Here is a 21,894-nt window from a genome sequence, read left to right on the forward strand (position 1 = left end):
AGTTCGAGAATGTTGTACAGGATTATGACCAATTTTGATAGCACTTTCATTGTCACAAAGCAGTGGAACATGTTTCACATAGATCCCATAATCTTTAAGAGTTTGGGTCATCCAAAGTAATTGAGCACAACATGAACCAGCGGCAATGTATTCCGCTTCGGCGGTGGATAAGGATACCGAGTTTTGTTTCTTGGAAGACCAAGACACAAGAGATCTACCATGAAATTGACAAGTACCCGAAGTGGACTTTCTATCAACCTTGCCTCCGGCATAATCCGAGTCGGAATAGCCAACAAGATCAAAAGAAGACCTCTTAGGATACCAAATGCCAAAGTTTGGTGTATGAATTAAGTATCTCACTATCCTTTTCACGGCCTTAAGATGACATTCTTTAGGAGCAGCTTGATAACGTGCACACATACACACACTTAGCATAATGTCGGGACGTGAAGCACATAGGTATAACAAAGAACCAATCATAGAGCGATAAACCTTTTGATCAACCGGTTCACCATCTTTGGTCAAATCAAGATGTACACTAGTAGGCATGGGTGTAGGCATACCTTTGCATTCTTGCATATTGAACTTCTTGAATAAGTCCTTGGTGTACTTCGTTTGAGAGACAAATGTACCTTCCTTAGTTTGCTTGATTTGCAAACCGAGAAAGAATTTGAGTTCACTCATCATAGACATCTCAAACTTCTCTGACATTAGCTTTCCAAACTTTTCACCAAAGAGAGGGTTAGTTGAACCAAATATGATATCATCAACATAAATTTGGCATACAAATAGTTCTCCATTAACCCTTTTAGTAAAAAGAGTGGGATCAATTTTACCAATTTCAAAACCACTTGCAATAAGGAACTTGGTCAAGCATTTATACCATGCTCTAGGAGCTTGTTTAAGACCATAAAGAGCTTTGTAAAGTTTGTAAACATGATTTGGTTTCTTAGGATTGATAAAGCCGGGAGGTTGTTTGACATAAACTTCCTCCTCTATTTCACCATTTAGAAAAGCACTTTTAATGTCCATTTGATACAAGGTGATATTATGGTGATTAGCATAGGCAAGTAAGATGCGAATGGACTCAAGTCTAGCAACGGGAGCATATGTCTCACCATAGTCCATACCTTCGACTTGTGTGTACCCTTGGGCGACGAGACGTGCTTTGTTGCGAACCACTTGTCCATCTTCATCTTGCTTGTTGCGAAACACCCATTTGGTACCAATGATGTTGTGGTTGTTGTCGGACTTCTCAACCAATGTCCAAACTTGGTTTCTCTCAAAGTTGTGTAGCTCTTCATGCATAGCGTTTATCCAATCCGGATCTTCCAATGCTTCTTCAACCTTCATAGATTCAATGCTAGAGATGAATGAATAGTTTTCACAAAAGTTAGCTAAACGAGTTTTTGAGCGAGTGATTCTCCCGGTTTGTATATCATTGTAGATTTGCTCGACGGGATGATCTTTGGCAATTCTTGCTCGAACTCGTGAGAGCTTTTGCTTGGGTCTTCGTTGAACATCTTCTTCATCTTGTTCTTCTTCTTGGCCTTCTTCATTGTTGACGTTGTCGTTCTCTTGTCGTGGTGGAGAAGGAGGTTGTTGATGTTCGTCTTGATGCATTTCCTCATCTTCTTCATCTTGGTGTGTCCCACTTGTGGATGCTTCCGTATCAATTCTTGGTTCACCTTGTCGTGAAGTAGAAGCTTCCACTTGGACGAACGAGGTACTCTCCTTCACCTCCGTTGGACGAATTTTGCCAATAGACAAGTCTTGGATTGCTTCTGAAGGGTCTTTGTCTCCTACATCGATTGGCAATTGCTCTACTTGCGAGCCATTAGATTCATCAAACTTCACATCTACCGTCTCTTCAACCTTTCGGGTGAAATTGTTGTAGACACGGTAAGTGTGAGAGTTTGAGCCATAACCAAGTAGAAAACCTTCATGAGATTTAGGAGCAAACTTTGAACGACGATGCTTGTCAAGAATGTAGCACTTTGAGCCAAATACTCGAAAGTATCCAACTTGGGGTTTGTTACCGGTGAGGAGCTCGTATGCCGTCTTGCCGAGTAGCTTGTGAAGATACAAGCGATTTGTTGCATGACAAGCTGTCTCAACCGCTTCTGCCCAAAAGTGCTTCGGCGTCTTGTACTCATCAAGCATCGGTCTCGCCATTTCGATGAGCGTCCGGTTCTTCCTCTCAACAACTCCATTTTGTTGAGGTGTGTACGTAGCCGAGAACTCGTGTGAAATCCCTTATTCGTCAAGAAAGGTGTCCACATTTGCGTTCTTGAACTCCGTTCCGTTGTCACTTCGAACCTTCTTGATCTTCACGTCAAATTGATTTTGGGCCTTCCTAGCGAAGTTTTTGAAGATCTTCTGGACCTGCGACTTGTCATCAAGAAAGAACACCCACGTAAATCTTGAAAAATCATCAACTATAACTAAACCAAAAGAATTTCCACCGAGACTCTTGTAGGCGTTGGGACCAAAAAGATCCATATGAAGTAGCTCGAGTGGCCTCCTTGTGGTCATGATGTTCTTCACGGGATGCCTTCCTCCAACCTGTTTACCTGCTTGACAGGCACTGCAAAGTCTATCCTTATCAAATATGACATCGTTAACTCCAAGGATATGATTTCCTTTATTAAGCTTGTCAAGGTTTCTCATGCCAACGTGACCTAGTCGTCTATGCCACAACCAACCTTTTGAGGATTTAGCAATAAAGCAAGTTTTAGGTTGTGCCTTTTTAGAGAAATCGACAATGTAAAGATCACCTCTACGTATACCGGTAAAGACCATTTTATGATTGTCTCGACGAAACACTTGGCAATCTACCTCAGTAAATAGGACATTCAAACCAAAATCAGCAAGTCTAGATACTGAAAGTAAGTTGTAGCCGAGAGATTCAACGAGCATGACATTTTGAATGGAACTATCATGTGAGATGGCCACCTTACCAAGGCCAACCACTTTACCCTTTGAATTATCACCAAAGGTGACATATTTTCGAGGGCCGTCATTTTCAGCAAGCTCACGGAACTGAAGGAAATATGCCCTAGAGGCAATAATAAAGTTATTATTTATTTCCTTATTTCATGATAAATGTTTATTATTCATGCTAGAATTGTATTAACCGGAAACATAATACATGTGTGAATACATAGACAAACAGAGTGTCACTAGTATGCCTCTACTTGACTAGCTCGTTGATCAAAGATGGTTAAGTTTCCTAGCCATAGACATGAGTTCGCCACTGCCCGATCCAGCCGAACTCTCGTAAAAGTCCCTCCCGTCACCTTCTTCTCAAAGGTCCAGTTGGTGCCCGTGTAGCCAATATCTGATAAACCACAGGTGTCTAGTGCATCCCGGAATCCATCCATCTGAGCCTGGCTCCGCATCCCCACTCCATCATGCTCATGTCCGTGAAGCACTTCGTTGAAATCACCAAGTACCACCCACGGCAAGTTTGAAGATCCCGCAATACCTTTTAGAGTGTTCCAAGTATTGTACCGTTCACTCACTTGAGCTTCTCCATAAACAAAAGTCACTCGGGTTTGAAAGTCAAAAAGTTCGCTCACCAATACATCAATGTGGTATTTCGAGTACCCCAAAACTTCAAGCTTTATTTCATCGTTCCAAAAAATTCCAAGGCCACCGCTTTTACCAGAACTACTAACCGCAAAACTCTTATTATAACCCAAGTTTACAGCCATATTCTCCACCCTGGAGCCCTCGATTTGAGATTCAACAATACATAATATCGAGGGGGCAAGTTGCCTCGCTAGATCGCGAAGCTCACGAACTGTCGCGGGTTTGCCAGCCCCACGACAGTTCCAGCATAGATAACTCACTGCGCTCGGCGTGACTCCTCAAGGGAGCCCGCCAAACGCGCATTAGGTGGGTTTTTGCTGCCTGTCAAAATCATGTGTTCCTTCTCAAACATCATCACTGTTGCCTTTGTTCTCTTTGGTTCTTGCTTTGAATCAGGGCTAGGAGGAACTGTCGGTGCTGGTAGAACTAGAAGCTGCTTTCCGGTTTTATCAAGGATCGTTGCATTGTCTGATAACACAGGATCCCCCACATGAGCTTGCCCCGATCCGCGCTTGCGATTATTTTCAGCATCCCTCATCAACTCATCGTCTGGTTGTGGGTTTAACTCCTCTCGATCCATCCTTTCCGAGCCGTTTCGCTGGCCCTTCCCACGTCCTGCGCCTCGTCCTCCACGGCCTCGGCCTCTGCCTCCTCCTGAGGAGTTTTCTGCACCCAGACCACGGCCCGGTCCCTTGAACCAGCTAGCCTGAAGATTTCTGAACACTAATGCCGACGGGGGGTGAATCCCATCGCCGCATTCTTTATACAAGTGCCCTAGCATGCCACACACCGCGCACCAATCAGGTAGCCTCTCATATTTCACCCTGAAGATCTCCCTCTTCCTTTTCACCACCAACGAGACCACGTTCTTTAGTGGTTTAGTGACATCCACTTTGATCCTAACTCTAAAGAAATTTCCTTCGAAGTCCTGTGACTTGGGTTCGGCATATATGAAATCTCCCACGGTGGCCGCCAGGGACTTTATCAACCCAAAGAAAAGCTCTGGAAGATCATGGATTTGAATCCACATCTCGATCTTGTTGAGTTCTATCGCTGATGGCCTAGTGATTCCATCGTACGGCTCAATGATGACTGCCTTTCCCTTGAAAGTCCACGGTCCGTCCTCCATGACTCTTTCCCAGTCACCGAGGCAGGAGAATTGCAAGGTGTATAGATTTTCTTCGAGCGGCCGAAACTTTACCTCTTTTGCTAGATCCCAGGCAACAGCATGTTGCGATAAAACCAGTATTGGCTGTACTATTTGTCCGTGTTCACTCGGGCTGTCGCCATCCATCGAGCCGCCTCTTCTGGGATGTCACCGTCTTGAACCACCACATCAATCGGATCATCCTCCTTCAACCCAAGCTCCTTCATCATCGCTTCCATCTCGCTCATCGCCGCATCAGACGCGGACGTCGAGCCCATCCTTCAGATCTCTTACCCGGAGAAAAACGTAGATTCCACGGGCGGGGAGGTTCCCTAAGCCAAAACCTTCCCAGCCACGCTTGCCAGACGCAGGGCGCCGACGATTGGTGGGGGAGAGGCGGAGGGGATCGCGATCTCCACGTCGGTGCCGATGCGCTGCCGGGAGGAGAACAAAACCCTAACGAGAGGGGAGGGCGCCCGACAGGCACTTTAGCTGCCTCCAGATAGATAGGGTTCCCGAATATGAAGAGGCCGTTTTTTTTTTTGGTCTATATAGTTCTAACACGATGTTTATAGCTCTGAGCCCATAATCTTGGTGGGCTCATTTTGAACCGACCCCAGTCGTCTATTTTGGGCCACTCTGTCCCTAAAAAGATACGTACTGTATAAGTTAATTTGGGCCGAGCCGTGGGGCCTACAAAGCATCATTAAGCGGGTAAACTCCACAATAAGCGAGGGGCTTTCCTGCAAAACGCTGGCTAAATAAGAATCTCGCGCAGAGACGTATCCACGCCCTCCTCCCACCTCCACCTACTACGCCCTTCAATTCCACCGTTCCGAGGCGGCGTCTGCGTCTCATCCCCCCATCCCCCGTCCCTCTCGCTGCCCCCAGCCCGGCGACACACCCACCGCCGCGCCACCGTCGGATTCGCCCCCTCCCCCCTGCCCGCCGGTCCGATCGCGCGGAGGAAGATGCTGGGCGCCGCGAGGAGGCAGCTCGGATCCGGCCCCGTGAGCGCCGATTCCCTTCCCCCGCATCGCATCTCCCTCCGATCATTTCCCCACGTTCCCGTTCGGGTTCGATCTACGACGCGGTTGCTGATGACGGGTTCGCTGTTCCGTTTTTTCCGTGCAGATGCTGGGGCAGGTGCTGCGGAGGCTGCGCCCGGCGGCGGCGGCGTCCACGGAGGCGGCAAGGGGGTACTCCTCCGCGGCCAAGGAGGTGAGCGCGTGGCAGAACCCTAGATTTTTTTAATCGCGCGCGCCGCATTGGCCTGTAATGACGTGGTCTGCTCTCGCTCGATTGTGTCGTTTCGTTATTTGACGGGCTGTTTTGACTCGAGATCGGCTGCTGATTAGTTATATTACATCGATGGCGTTGGCGATTACGACTTTTGTTGCTGTTATTTATTATAATAGTGGTGGTGACACAGCGATTGTTTTAGTTTGGTGCCGAGGCGGGTGGTTGGTTATGATATTAATTCGTTATTTTATTATATGTAGTTTTGTCATGATGTGATGAACTTTGGTTTCGGAGGCTGTTTGATAACTACTTTTAGCTTTAACTAGTTTGATTATAAGTACCTTAATTGTATTACGTATCTCTACTGTATTTCTTTGGTTGGCAAAAAAAATGGCTGTTGTAATGTTTCGGTGGTTAGTGGCTATCTTAGAATTGATGTCACCATTGTTTCCTACGTATTAGATTGCTGTGGGCCTGTGACTACCTGCTGATGGGAGTTGTATGGGCTGTAGAGTCGAAGCATCGGCCGGTTGCTTTATCCTTAGTGTTTGTGTGTTTGACAATTTATTGTTGCAGAGCTTAGAAGATGAAGTGTGTTTGTTATTGCGAGGAAAGATGAATTGCCTTTGTGGTTTGGCTTGCATTGAAGTGATATTTTCTTTACCTTCATGACGGTAGACTTCCTCATAGATCAGAAACCGCTTATTTGACTTTAGTCGTTCTGCTTGGGGTTCATATATCATGTGACTTAATTTGGCAAGACATTCTCCTAGTCCTTCTGAAGGACTGGAGTATCACCAAAGAACTAGCCATGGACAGGGGTGCATGGAAGCTTGCTATCCATGTGCCAGAACCATGAGTCGGTGGCGAGTTCTTATGGGCTTCACCTCTAGCCTACCCCAACTTGTTTGGGACTAAAGGCTTTGTTGTTGTTGTTGTTGTATTCTCCTATTTGCAAGATGTTAGTTATTTACTTTGCTTATGAAGCACTGTTTATACAGCTCTCCTTCAATATTTTTTCTTAAGATGTGATATTACCGAGTGACCATGTGTCCATAGTATAGCTGGCCCAACAGGCCGGGCCAATCAGTCCAGTCGACGAGCATGCCAGCACGGCCTGCCATGGGCCAGGACGGCACGGGCTAAACGGGCCGTGCCCGGCATGCGGCACGCCTTGGGTCGTGCCTGGGCCTAGAGGCTGGGCACGCGGGTCGACACGGCACGGCCCGTTTATTACTTATTATTTTTTCCAGATTTTTTTTATATATATGACCAGCTGGCCCGTGCCCTGCCGGGCCGGCCCATTTGGCCAGCTCTGGCCCATACCTATGTCAATGTATTGGCACTATTTCGGAGAATAACCACCTAGTGATTAACATTATGCAAATGCATTTTACACAATATATTCCTTGCATTGTTCTTCACCTTTAACTGCCATTCTTCGCTATTACTTGAGTACATCAGAATGAGTGTCAGTGAAATTGGGTAACAGTGGTCATTGGTGTGATTGATTTTGTATGTTATTGCCTCCTTCTATGTTTTTAAGGCGACGCCTTACCGCCTTAGGGAGGGGGGGCGCTTTGGCGCCTAGGCGACGCCTAGGCGGGCGCTTTGGACGCCTAGGCGCCCAAAGCGGTCGATTTTCCAAAGCGGAGGGGGAGCGCTTCGACGCCTAGGCGTCGCCTTAGGGACGCTTTAAAAACATAGGCCTCCTTTATCCTTTGGCCGCTGCGGGGAATAAAGGATGGTTCCTGGACCAACCAGCACATGTTTGTTCCCAGTTCTGTGTGGTCAGATATGTTCGTTTTTATGCTGAAAGTATATAGGGTTATATCGAGAGTTATCTTTTGAGAAGTGTTTGCTGATTGGAAAAAAGGGAAAGCTGCATTCAATTGCTCTGTTGTACAACTTACAAGGCTAGTGACATACAATACTGTTTTACCTGTTCAGATCACTGTACGTGACGCGTTGAACTCTGCCCTAGATGAAGAAATGTCTGCTGATCCTTCTGTCTTTTTGATGGGTGAAGAGGTAACATTTTGAATGAATATTTTTTTTTGTTCTTTTAGTAGCTTCTTTTTTCTAACGCCTCTTCGTTTGTGGTAGGTTGGAGAATATCAAGGTGCATACAAGGTGTGCAAAGAATTATTGTTTTTGCTGTAGGCCCCTTGTCAGCTGATATCAAATTCTAAATTCTATGGTTATTGATGTTCAATTGGTTTTCTGCAGATTACGAAGGGCTTGCTTGACAAGTATGGTCCTGATAGGGTTCTTGATACCCCAATCACTGAGGTTCCACTCTTACATTCTTCAAACAATCCAATTGCTGCTGTCCGTCCGTACATTTTCAGACTTAAACAATTCTGTTGAAGCATTTATCTGGTATTGTTATGTTTGTCCAGGCTGGTTTTACAGGCATTGGTGTTGGCGCAGCTTATCAAGGTCTTCGGCCAGTCATAGAGTTCATGACATTTAATTTCTCAATGCAGGTCAGTTATAAGGACCAAATAAATTTGTTTTATTTGCCTTGTTTAAAGTCCTTATGCACATAGATTTTATGCTGCAATGCCTGTTGATTCAGATGCAAGTAGCACTCATGCTTCATGCTTTTGTATCTTGAACCAACTTAACACATGCTGCACTTCTGTGTTTTCCCTAGTATGAGAACGGCTCATGCCTTAAAGCATTGCATGGTTTAGGATAGTCAACTTAATGCATGTAATCACTTCTCAAGTAACATATGTTATTGTACATTACCACACTTAGTAGCTCGATCCTCGATGTAAATGCAAGCTCTTATTAGTTACTAGCCTTTTTTCTTGCTAGTTTTCTAAAGAAGCACTTTGCTGTATACCCATTCTGATTATATTTGCTATGTGTTTACAGTCGTGTAGTTATATATGGCTTGCCAATGGTGTTGCCAAGATCCTAGTTTGATAGTGAATCTTCTGAAGATGATGTTAATTAGAGGTTTTCTCTGGAATAATTTACATAGGATATAGCTTTTATGGTTGACATTCACATATCTGCTTTTCTTGCCAGTTAACTTTTTGGGAAAATACAGTGGATGTAGTTTGAATCTCTGGTAGTCTGAAATACAATGTTGTCAATGTATAACATAGTATTAACCATTAATGGTTATTTCCATGTACTATAAAAATAAAGGTGATCATTATGCATGCTTTACTCGTGTGGCCGACAGGCAGTTCGTCACTAGTTTTTTCACTGCAACACAGGTCTACCTCTGTATCAGGCGTTCCTTTTTCTGTCATGTGATTTAGAATGTACTTTTCCATTATAACAACTGCACATTTCCATTGTTTATGCTGTAAGAAAAATAATTAATAATTTGTAACATTCAGGCAATCGATCATATCATCAACTCAGCTGCCAAGTCAAACTACATGTCAGCTGGTCAGATAAATGTCCCAATTGTTTTCAGAGGACCAAATGGTGCTGCTGCTGGTGTTGGTGCTCAACACTCACAGGTTTGTAAGAGGGAATCACTCATGTGTCAGTTCTTCTTGGTACTCAAATAATTTTGAAACAAGTAGCTTTATTTCTTTGTTATGTTGTTGCCACCTGCTTGTGCTTGTTTCGAGAAGATACAGTAGACATGCAGACCTCTTTGCTATACTAGAATAGTAACACCAAATATACTAAATGATGACTTTCTTTTTAGAAGTCGATATAACTCCCTTGCCAAAATGGTTATGCAAGGTTTAGGGAGGTGTGTGTGTGTGTAAGCTCAGATGGTTGTGTAGAGTTTTCTTTGATTTTAAGCCAACAGACCTAAATTATGATTTTGCAAGTTATTTATCATTAGCTATGTATGCAAAGTTAGTTTACTACCAGCTCCTAGGATATGCCCAATCCATGTTCAATACATCGTGGTGGCATCTTTTTGTAAACACTGAATGATTGTGGTGTTTGCACTGTACTAATTGAACTGGTATACAGTGTTATGCAGCTTGGTTTGCGCATGTTCCAGGACTTAAGGTTCTGGCTCCATATTCTTCAGAAGATGCCAGAGGCTTGCTAAAAGCTGCAATTAGGGATCCTGATCCCGTTGTTTTTCTGGAAAATGAATTACTGTATGCAACATCTGACCTTGTTGAGGTATTCATACTTTATAGCTGCATGTTATCATTTCATTGAGATGTTATGTTTTTTTTCTGCAGCTATGGAGAGTCATTCCCTGTTTCTGATGAAGTGCTTGATTCTAGTTTTGCTCTGCCGATTGGCAAAGCTAAGGTATGCTGTTCTGTGCATGTGTTTTGAAAGAAATTTCTGATGCATTCCCTGCTTTGAAGTCCTTGACGATTTCCTGTTGTTGGTTTCAATGAATAGGATTGAAAGCAACAACAGAAAACTGACCTCTATGCAGTATGCACTGCTTTCAGAGATCAGATGCATGCTCTTAGATACTTACTTTTGGGATATAATTACTGAAATTCTTTGCAGTATGTACTTACCTGTGGATCTCTTCTTTCTGTAGATAGAACGTGAGGGTAAAGATGTTACGATTACTGCATTCTCCAAGATGGTCGGCTATGCTCTTCAGGTGCGTCTTGCTATAGTTGGTAAAACAACGTGGGAGGAAGATGAATTTGCTGTGTTGTCTTTTTTTTTGCGGGGGAATTTGCTGTGTTGTCAACCTTATAGGATTTGACAGCTTTCGTTTCTCAAGGACGTCACATTGGCACGTCTTCTTTTCTGAAAGGAGTTCAATGTGCTACATTGATATGCTTATCCTATTCGATAAGTTGATATGCAAAGTGCCCTTATCGGAATTGCGGTTTTCTTTTGTATTTTGTTCTAACATAGGGTATGTTCTGTTGATGGGTTGAATTACTCTCCCAGCATTTTTATGTTGACATATGATAACACTCTGTTTGTTTACAGGCTGCTGAGATACTGTCCAAGGAAGGAATCAGTGCTGAGGTGATTTCTTTTGTAAATTATATCTTCAGTGTAACTATCGATATGATTTTACTCTACATAATACATGCCTTGAATGCTTACTTATTTTCTGTACTGATATGTTTCAATAGGTGATCAACCTTCGATCAATTAGGCCACTGGATAGAGCCGCCATAAATGCATCTGTTAGGAAAACAAATAGATTGGTGACTCTTGAAGAAGGCTTCCCCCAGCATGGTGTTGGTGCTGAGATATGGTTCTCTTTCTCTCCCCACCACATAAACAACTTGTGCAGTAAGAATTATTTTAACACATACATGCCTTATTTTGCAGCATGTCTGTTGTAGAAGAAAGCTTCGAGTATCTTGATGCTCCAATTGAGAGGATTGCTGGAGCTGATGTACCCATGCCCTATGCTGCCAACCTTGAGAGATTGGCTGTTCCACAGGTCCTGCAACATCTTTTTCTGTTTGATCCATTTTATGGCTTAAACTTTCAAGTAGTGTTGTTTTGCATGGCTGCTAGCTTTTCTAGTTGCATCCATTTATTTTCTTCTACACAACTGATTACTATAGATGTTTGTTCAATCATTTAATTTTTGTGTTTGGGCCACATGCATGCATTCTTGCTGACTTAAATGGCAATAGACTAGCTGAAGCTATTGTTGTAGTACAAGTTGGATTTTCTTTGGTATCATCTGAATGGATTGCACTATCCTGGGAAAGTGCAATAGAAAATCCAGAACCAGCAGGGATTAGGGAAAGTAACTGTTTTAGTTCATACTACTTCATAGTGAGGGTACACTGTACATGGAGGTTTGGTTGCATTTGAGGCATGTTGAGTATTGGGGAATATTCGAGATTCAACTTATTCTATCATCTTTCTTTTGGTTCCCTGTCAGTTGTTGGAATTACCTACAAAAATTGGATCCATGCAAATGTCATGCAGTGTATCTGAAATTGTAGTGTGTCTACACTCAGGTTGCTCAATTTGCATATATCCTTTTCACTGGAACTATCAGATGTGCATGGTTATTTGACCATAATTTTAGAAGCATGTGCCACACATATTTCCATAATGGGAGACAACAGTACATTGTCATCACCAGCATTTTTCCACATCCTAAATCACTTGCGGAATTTTGTCTGCCACCCTGTTATGCCTGGAGGTGTCCCTTCATAATTTTAAGTTGGTGATTCTCCGCCCTGTTGTCTAGCTGTGGACACCAGGTGGTGGCCTTTCTGGTCAAGGTGGTCACAGCATCAGTATTTATTTGCTTTGTTTGTAATGCTTGATGTTTAGCGCGTGAAACTGGGTTTTGCATGACTCAGGCGGCATTTAGTGGTCCAAAGTTGCATTGCATCTCTGGACTCGCATTATTGGCGAGGGTGTATTTGGTCTGGGGCTCCATTGAAAAGGGAAGCCTAAATATTCTGTCTGCCACCAAATTCTTTCTGGCTTTCTGTACTGCAAACATAGGGCCGTAAAATGTTTTGATGTTATTGGAGTTAGCAATCAGAAGGAAGCAATAAAACATGCTTTCCTGTGTACTTTTCATGACCCATCTATCATTTTTTTATTAGCTGATCATCTTATTAATGTGACGAGCCAAACTTACTCTTGTTCTTGTCCTTGAAGATCGAGGATATCGTCCGAGCGGCCAGGCGAGCCTGCTACAGAGCGTTGCCCATGGCGGCAACTGCGTGATTGAATTTTCACTTTACTTTGCCGCTTTTTCCCGTCTCCCGCCCGGCCAGAAACGTGTGTTTTCCATAATGGTATCCACAATTGCCCAAACTCAAAGCGAGTTAAATTTTTGTAGGTGTGCCTTTGCCATGTTATTTTTTTAGCTGCAGTCGGATCTCACCGCACTCGCTGGTGCCTCCCTCCACTGTCTTGTGAATTATTACGCTTGCAGCTTTGGTTGATTGATTATTACTACAGCCTAATCATGGTGGTTACATAAATGGAAAACTGAGGTGTTGTCGTGCTTGTGCCATGTTCTTCTTTCTCTCGTCAAAGCCTATCGCCTCGTGTATCTTTGAAAGACCATTTTTTCCACCAGTCGTGGCTCGTGGATTTGAACAGCTTCACCCTGGAACCTGGATGCACACGCACGGGAACAGGTGATTGAGTCGCCGTCATAAAAGGCCGAGACCATCCTTCGCTCGTGCTAATAATAATCGGCCATGACCACGATTATGAGGTACCTTCAACTACATAGCCGGTGCAACAGCCGCGACAAGCTTGGTTGCTAACTAACAGATCCAGTCAAACGTAGCGTAGCGTAGCGTCATAATTGAGCACCGATCCGGCGATAGCCCGTGAGCATCACTTTAATACTAAACCAGTCCTATTCTTGTTGATAAAATATCTTTGAACAGCAACCCTTGAAAGATACATATGCTAAAAGGGGCCATTGCGTCCGCGGAATCTCTCTCTCTCTGGCTTGGACCAAAAGGCCGGTCACTCGAGCGGCGTGACGCTCACTCACTCACACGAGACGCACAGAGGCAGCTCACGCAGATCCCACCTGCATAGCCTAGCAGTGTCTCTCAGCCCGCCTGCTTGCTTTGGGAAAACGCCATGTTTGACCGGAGCGAGGACCGAGCTACAGTGCTAGTACGACACTGCAGGCAGCAAGCAAGCAAGCAACAGGTAAACAAAGCAAGCAAGCAGTACTAGTCCAGTCGGACCAATTAGACAGGCAGAGGAAAGCGGCAGCACCCAGACCTTACCAGGGATAAACCCAGGGCTAAAAATAAGATAAAGACACGCAAGTATAGCCGCTGATTGATGGCTCCCTTTGACCAAACAAAGACCGGACCTGAGGCGCCCAGCACGAAATCGAAAGCTTCAAAGCAACCCACAAAGGGAAAAAAAAAGGTACCCTAACAGTGCTGCCATTAAAGGGCCCCTTGAAACAGTTCAGTTCGCGGAGAAGAATACGGATGGAGGACTAGTATAGAGCACTAGTCGCGGTAAAAAAATAATAATACTAATAATAAAGGAGCCGCTCGCGCCTCGGCCTCGGCTCGGCGGAAAAACAATTCCCCATTCCTCTCCACTCTCCGCCTCCCCTCCCTCAGTGGCAGACGCTAGTGCTGTGGGTGTGTGGGGGCGCTACAGCTAGGGTTCCGCTCCCCGAATCCGTCGCCGCGGCGCTGCCTGCCGGGATCTGCTGCTGCTGCTTCGGGGGCTCGGCGGCGGTTGATCCGGCGGGGGCGAGATGAAGTCGTCGCTGCGGAAGCTGCGCGGGTTCGCGCTGCAGCGCCACGAGCAGCGGGTGGACCGCCACCGCGACCACTCCACCGCCGCCAAGGCCGCGGACGAGCTCCTCGCCGCCGCCCAGGTGCGTCCGCCTTCCGCCGCTGCGTCTCTCGCTTCTCCCTTTCCCTCCGCCGCCCTGCCGCGTGGAGTGTGCGCGCGAGCGGCGCCTGGGGGTGGACTGTGCGGGGGGAGATCTCGCGAGGGCAGGAGCGGCCGCGCGCCTGGTTTTGCTTTGCAGGCCGCGTCCGCGAGCTCCTCAAGCTGTTTAGCGCGTTCGGGTGTCCGGGCGGTTGCTTCGCGGTGCGGCTGGCGGGGCAGGCGTGGGTGTGGCGCCATGGCCTGCCCCCCCCACACCCCCACCCAAGTGCCATGTCAATTGCCTCGGGATTTCGCTCCCTGGTGGAGTGCCATGGGGTGCCACCGTTCGGATCTGCGCTCCATTTCAGCAGGAACGGTTCTGGGAGACTGTAAGCGTTGATCGAACGGTAGTGACCGACGAGCCCGGTGTTGTTTTCTAGTCCAGTCCTAGTAGTGTGTAATGCGTGAATTGGTTGGTTACTGGGTCGGAATCTGTTGTGAGTTCTAGATCATCGCATGCTCTCATTTGCTTTGTCGTCAACAACGTTTAATTGTAGCGTATTGAGATTTTCCTTTGGTCCGCTGTCGGTGTGGTAATTTGGGCTTGTTTCAACTGAATTTTAGTGCTTCATACGGAGGGGTGATTTGCGATTGGGTTTTGGCGCCTCTTGTTTGGTTGATAAGCAAACCTTTGCTTACTTTGTTCAAGCATATGTGAATTCAATTGAGTGACTATATGTGCAGTATTACCCTTGAGTTAGAAAAAAAATAGCATCTGAGAACTTAGCTGCTCTAGTCTGGTGGCTAACAGGCCCTCATGATTAAGGCCCATGATTAAACTAGGGTTGTTGTTTTATATCATTTGGTTGTCAAAAATCTCGTTGGCTATGAGAAGAGACTTCCGCATTCCCAAGTGTCGTTTTTTTCAAAATGAAACTGCCGACTATTCTGAATAATGAAAACAGTGGATTGTATTTGGTCAAATTTACCAGCAGTAAAACCTAGTTTACATTCCAAACAAGTTGCTTCTGCTAAAACTCTGAACTTGTCGCCGTGTTAAGACTTAAGAGCAGCTTCTGTAGCAACATATTTCCAACATTGTTTCACACTGCTACTTTACTTTTAACAGGATATGGCAGATATGAGGAACTGCTATGATAACTTGCTTGCCGTTGCAGCAGCAATAGCAAACAGTTCATATGGTATTTTTCTTGTCTACCTTTTCCCTCAGTCTTTACATTTTAGTGTCTTGTTTATCCCACTTTACAGATTCTATTGTACTTGGTGCAAATATTGTGTTGATCGTTTCCTGCGAGTAATTAGGTTGGTATATGAATGGTAGCCGCCCTTCTTCAAATGTATGGAAAATCTTGTGTTGAAGTTTATCTATTTTTTTGGTTGACTACGAGAGCTTGTATGAAAAGAGATATCATGGTTATTTATTTATCAGCACAGAGTACACTATTTTTAAAATTGCTGGGTTGTTCACCATATTGAAATTGTGCAACCTCAGTTCATTTGCATTCGTCAAGTGTTATCATCTACTCCTTCCGTTTCTAAATATAAGTCTTTTTAGAGATTCAATACGGACTACATACGGATCTATATAGACATATTTAGGGTGTAGATTCACTCATTTTGCTCCGTATGCAGTCCATATTGAAATCTCTAAAAGGACTTATATTTAGGAACGGAGGGAGTATATGACTTCATGTGTTAAGGTTATAGCAGCTACAGTTATATGTATATCTGACTATGTACTGAATGCCAATAATTAGTTGATGACTTGATATATGTGTGCAGAATTCTCTGAAGCACTACAAGAAATGGGGACTTGTTTACTGAAGAGAGTTACACCAACTAAAGATGGAATTAATGGTAATCATGCTGTGTATTCTTTTCCCATGTGAACTTGTTTGTTTATGTTCAGTTACATGCTTAGGGTCAGTTATGATGATAACATTTAGGATTCTAAACTAGCCTTACTCTGCACTCCCAGCTCTAAAATATCTCTTTTAGCTACATCAATTAAGTTCTTCAAGGAAAATGTGGAAGTGAAGTAATGCAGATTCTTTACACTAACCATCTTCTCTTGCTAGTCAGTTCTCAGTAGTACAACTTCTCGCCCTCTCTCTTTTGCAAGAAAGCACTCACTATCACCTTAATGTTATTGAACATGCAATATAACTTTTGGTTGTTTCACACTTTGCCGCTTGATGCTTACATTTAACAGTATGCCCCCAGATAAGGTTTTGCTGTTGCTCGGGAAATCGCAGTTTGAGCTTCGGAAACTTGTAGATAGTTATGTAAGTTTCTAGTTACTCATATTTATTAAAGCTGCAGGATTACTATGATCTTCTAGTGCTGATTTGTTTCGTCATCTTTTCCCCAGCGTGTTCATGTTCTTACTACCATTACCACTCCATCACAGTCCCTACTTAATGAGCTTCAAACTGTAGAGGTATGGTGTTGTTTATGTGCATCTCTCTATAGCACTCATGCCCTTTTCTTTATGGTCCTTGAGCTCAGTAGATCTTCTTTGGCCCATAAGACACAACCACAACAACAACAACAACAAAGCCTTTCAGTCACAAACATTCTTCTCTAATACATTTTAATTTTGAAATAAAATCTTAAAGAGTACTAGAACACTCTGGACACTATGTCAATAAAATCTTAAAGGGTACTAGAACACTGTGGAGTCTGGACACTGTCTTGATACTCAAAAATAGAAAGTTGTTAGCATGCTTTGCTCCTGCTGGTTGCTCGGAAAAAAAGAAATAAAGTTGGTAGCATGAGGTTGCCTCAAAGGATGACTGCATATCATACCTCAAGGGGTGACTGCATATCATATGAGACCTTCATTAGAAGGTGTGTGACATGGAAGATATCGCCATCTCTTAGTTGTTATGTTGACAATGAAAGTATACCGCTCAAAATATTATCTATCTCTATTTCAAAACCGAGCTCTGGCACCTCTACAAATCCCTGCTTCCTTAAGCATACAAACATGGTGCTACACATGCATCGTATGAAAAACATGGCGCTACACATGCATCGTACGAAAAACACAGTGCTACACATGCACCGTACGAAAAACATGGTGCCACACATGCATTGTCAAATTTGTTGACAGTTCAGTTCTTTTTCTTCTTATGTTCTTATGACGCACTCGTATGTAAAATACTTAGGGTATGTCTATCCTGGCTAAAGTGTCGTACCCTACCAAATTTTGTTGATGACCCAAAAAATGGTCTTTGTTTCGAGGTTTGCCAATTATTTGGCATGCCAATGCACTTTGCCAACTCTAGTTCATTGTTCTTGCCAATGTTGGCCAACTAAAACTTCAACCAAAAGTTTGGCTAGCCAAGGTTTTGGTGGGACAACCTTGGGCATAAACCAAACACACCATTAATGTAGTAATCATTTATTTAAAGAATTTTAATATTCATAGTTTGAAGCCATTAGAGAGCTATGTCTCTGTTCCAGGAGGAAAAACACTTACCTAGCAGAGATTGTTTCATTGCAGGAAATGAAGCGACAGTGTGATGAAAAAAGGTATGATGCTTATACAAATTGTGGCTTACACTCATACCCTGCTGAGATGATGTTTAATTACTCCATACTCCTTTCAGAGAATTGTTCGAAGTCTTGCTAAATGCGCAGAAAGAAAAGGGAAGATCTAAGAATTCCAAAGGTGATCCTGCTGCATCACAGCAATTGAAACAAGCTCAGGAAGATTATCAAGAGGAAGCAACTCTTTTTCTGTTCCGGTTAAAGTCATTGAAGCAAGGACAGTTTCGAAGTCTTTTCACACAAGCTGCTCGGCACCATGCCGCCCAGGTGCACATTTTATCACTCGGAGAGGTTCCTCTTTTATTTTATTTATCACATTCTTCAGAAACTCATATTGTACAATCTTTTATATATTTTGTGTGGACCAGTTAAATTTATTCAGAAAGGGTGTCAAGTCTCTTGAGGCTGTGGAGCCACATGTTAGGCTTGCTGCCGAGCAACAACACATCGATCATCAGTTCAGTGCACTTGAAGATGAGGATTACTCTGTTGAAGATGAAAATGATGACGATTACAATGACAGTCATGATGGAGAACTCTCTTTTGATTATGGAGAAAGTAAGGAAACTGCAGAAGCTGGTCATGCTTCCCGTAGTCCTACAGAGGTACTAATATAGCTTTGTAATTTAAGCATAGCTAAATGTCAAACTGAAGAATTTGCTGTTATGTTTCTTGATGTGGCATTTTTACAACTGTTTCACTGAACTTGTGAAACTGTGCTGCTTCAAGTATCTTGGTAGTTACTCCCTCCGTCTCAAAATCTAAGACTTTTTTGACACGTATTTGCTATCTCTCGAAAAGCAATAGATTTTGTTATGAACTGAAAATTGGTATGTCACTCCATGTGTCGAATGTGTTGAAAAGATCTAAATAGGTAAATGCCACCACATATCTAAATTTCCTCACATACAGCTTATTGCGCTTGTTAGAGTCGTGGTCGGTGCTCTTAACTCATGTCACTGTCTGTATACTGGATTTGGTTTGTGCACATCTTAAAATTTTCATTTAATTTTGTCTTGTCTTGTCCAACATATTCCAGTTTGTTTCGTCGACTGTTCCTCCCCTGTGTTCACTATCTTGAGAGTCCGCCATCTGACTTTCTTATTTTTGCAGGAATTTTTTGATAGAAGCAAAGGAGATTATTCCTCTTTTCCTGGTGAAAGACAAAGACCTGTAAGCCAGTCAGCTCCACTTTTTCCTGAAAAAAAGCTTGAGACAGCGGAAAGAGTAAAAGAGTTGCGGCGTTCTGCAACGAGGAAGATACATACTTATGTTTTGCCTACTCCAAATGATGTTCAAGCCACCTCTCAGACAGTCACAGGAAATCCTACAAGTGGATCTCCTATTGAGAGCAAAAGTGTTTTCCATTCATCTCCGCTCAACCCAAGCACACATATGGGAGAATTGAGAGACAATAAGCTACCAAGTCCTGCCAGATTATCTAATGCACAGTCTGTGCTGAAAGAAAGCAATACCAATACAGCAGAAATAAGGACAATGCTCCCAGCTGTTGATCCGGCTTTACCAGGCTATAACAATTTGAAGACTTCTGACAACAAAAAAGTGAAGAGGGGGTCCTTTTCTGGTCCGATTCCTCTCCGATCAAGGTCAACAGAGAATATTGATGCTGCCGCCGCAAGGCACAGCTCTGCACATCAGCCAACAATTCATGTGAGAGTATCACCCAGTTCCTCCCCGCCACCCATATCCTCACCCAGAATTAAGGAGCTTCACGAGCTACCGCGACCGCCCACTGGTGCATCAAGAAATACAGCATTTTCTAGTTTAGTCGCTCACTCTGCGCCGTTGGTACCAAATTCTGCCCCGCTGGCATCCAGAGGCCACGCAGGGCAGGACCATTTTAATTTTAGGGCCAGGCAAACACCACCAAGTGCTCCACAAACTGCATCGCCTTTACCAACGCCGCCTGGGCCTATATCCCGCAGTTTTTCTATACCTTCTAGGGGCATTAGAACAGGTATTTCAGATGGCAAAGAAACAGAAGATCATCAAGATAAGGGGGCTGCTAGAATGAGCCTCTCTTCTCTTCCTTCAACTCAAACATTCTTGGAGGATCGTCAACCTTTGCCAGCAGCTGCCGAGTCAGTTAGCAGAACATAGGGTGAGTATCCATTCTGTGTAGAGCTGCAGTCTGTTTTTTTGAACTGTTACCTTGCAGGATAAAATTATTCTTCCTGTTCATTACTCTTAACTAGAAACAGAGAAACACAACCAATATTGAATTAGCCCGAATGACTACTCTTAAATATAGTAATGAAGACTGCCCCTCGTGAAAGGGGACTAGAGATGCCATGGTGCAATTTAAGTTGTGGAAGTTTATATGCCTCTTCTCCATTGGCTTTGTTGCCTTGTTATGCACATAAACTAGTGAAGGGGGAACTAGATGCTGGATCATGACTCATGAATGTGCATGTACAAAAAGCTTGCAAGTTTTAGTGCCACAGTTGCTTTTGTAGTTCCATATGATATACTCCTTCATAGTTAAAAGTGCAGCTTTGCATTGTCCCATGTGGTTTCTTAACTACTTTTGAGTCAAAAATGTTGAAAGCTCTATTCAAGAAACTAATCTAAGCGCCCCCCCCCCCCCCCCCCTTTTACATAGTAGCTGCTTGTGAAACACGACACGTGATAGCAGTGGCAGATTAACCTCACTCCCTATTCTTTTCCTGTGCAGGATATTTGGTGTTAAGGTGGGATTTTATATGATATATAATATGTCATGCTGATCGAGAGGCTTGGCTACTTTTTCGTGGAAAAACAATGTACATACTAGTATGAGAACTAAACCCATATTGCAAAGTAGCTGGTGGTGGTTGTGTCCCCTATGGTTGAGTGTAGTTGTGCAAATAACGAGTTTGTTGAATAAAATTCTCCATTTTTCAATCTGATAATTTTATGCGAGATTTGTCTGTGTTGTGCCACGGCCTGTTCTCGGGCATCATTTTAGTCATCATGATTGTCAAGGGGTTCCGGAATTTTGTCTCGGTGAAGTCATTTTCAAGGGAAGATATGAATAAATTGTCGCCAACTTGTTCGTGTTGTAGGATTGCTGTAAAGAAACTTGTTTTTCGTAGGGTAGGTAGATGTCCAATGGAACCCTTATATTTGATCTAGCCACATTAAACAAACTTTGCGGAGAGTTCCAGTGAGTTTATATCTTTATTAATCTGGAACATAAAGACCACAGCCAGTGTTATTGCTTTTTCCACGTTCATCTGTTTATGTTTGAAAGGTTGTATTGTCTTTTTTCAACCTACTCAAGCCCAAACCGTTGGGGTCTCGTCTTGGAGTACGAAGGCCCAGTTATGTTCCAATCTATAGCGTGTTTAGGTACAATGGTGAAAAGAAATGGGAGTTTAGTAGAGGATTAGTGCAAACACAGAATTGTCATGATAGCGCACTCTATTTTCTTTTTAATGTGGGACCTGTTTACCAGTGGCTAGAAGTCGTTTTCCTTCCCCACCTCAACATTAGAAGCTTTTCAACTCGGATTTCAACACGGATTTACATAATAGAGTTCAAGAAGGATCACAAGATAGATTTAACCTAATTTAATTACAGGCTCTTCATGACCTCGCAGACGGGGAAGGCTTTGGTTTTCCACCTCAACATTAGAAGCTTTTCAACTCGGATTTCAACACGGATTTACATAATAGAGTTCAAGAAGGATCACAAGATAGATTTAACCTAATTTAATTACAGGCTCTTCATGACCTCGCAGACGGGGAAGGCTTTGGTTTTCCACCTCAACATTAGAAGCTTTTCAACTCGGATTTCAACATGGATTTACATAATAGAGTTCAAGAAGGATCACAAGATAGATTTAACCTAATTTAACTACAGGCTCTTCATGACCTCGCAGACGGGGGAGGCTTTGGCTGCAGCGACTTTTGCTGCCATGTGATTGATGGACGTATGTGCATCCTGAATGTGGGATACATCAACAGTTTTGAACGGCGGTATTAGCGTAGTTTCCATTTCTATGCATCTGGTCATCGATATGCAGTCGAAGCATTTGAGGGCGATGGAGTGGTGGGCGCAAC

General features: G+C 43.6%; 2 protein-coding genes across 3 annotated transcripts; both read left to right on the forward strand.

Annotated features, from left to right (window-relative positions):
• The first annotated feature begins 5,522 nt into the window (after positions 1-5,522).
• LOC125509981 (pyruvate dehydrogenase E1 component subunit beta-2, mitochondrial) lies at positions 5,523-12,898 on the forward strand. Its single transcript, XM_048675060.2, has 14 exons — positions 5,523-5,751; positions 5,876-5,962; positions 7,934-8,014; positions 8,090-8,116; positions 8,213-8,275; positions 8,386-8,472; positions 9,346-9,471; positions 9,944-10,077; positions 10,165-10,237; positions 10,482-10,547; positions 10,889-10,927; positions 11,038-11,162; positions 11,240-11,354; positions 12,545-12,898. The coding sequence occupies exons 1-14, from the start codon at positions 5,713-5,715 to the stop codon at positions 12,611-12,613; spliced, it is 1,131 nt and encodes a 376-aa protein (XP_048531017.1). The 5' UTR covers positions 5,523-5,712; the 3' UTR covers positions 12,614-12,898.
• Positions 12,899-13,915: 1,017 nt separating this feature from the next.
• Positions 13,916-20,754, forward strand: LOC125509978 (uncharacterized protein At2g33490). Of its 2 annotated transcripts, XM_048675057.2 has the most exons (10): positions 13,916-14,258; positions 15,384-15,456; positions 16,058-16,132; positions 16,499-16,560; positions 16,647-16,715; positions 17,784-17,812; positions 17,890-18,097; positions 18,199-18,435; positions 18,944-19,952; positions 20,526-20,754. In XM_048675057.2, exons 1-9 carry the CDS (start codon positions 14,136-14,138, stop codon positions 19,949-19,951), a joined length of 1,884 nt encoding a protein of 627 aa, XP_048531014.1. In that variant the 5' UTR covers positions 13,916-14,135; the 3' UTR covers position 19,952; positions 20,526-20,754. The 2 variants fall into 2 exon arrangements, with proteins under 2 accessions (XP_048531014.1, XP_048531015.1); XM_048675058.2 differs by lacking the exons at positions 13,916-14,258; positions 15,384-15,456 and having other exon boundaries at positions 16,488-16,560.
• Positions 20,755-21,894: the final 1,140 nt, after the last annotated feature.

Source organism: Triticum urartu, chromosome 5A (genome assembly GCF_056163025.1).
Source record: "Triticum urartu cultivar PI428250 chromosome 5A, HENAU_Tu73, whole genome shotgun sequence".
NCBI lineage: Eukaryota > Viridiplantae > Streptophyta > Magnoliopsida > Poales > Poaceae > Triticum > Triticum urartu.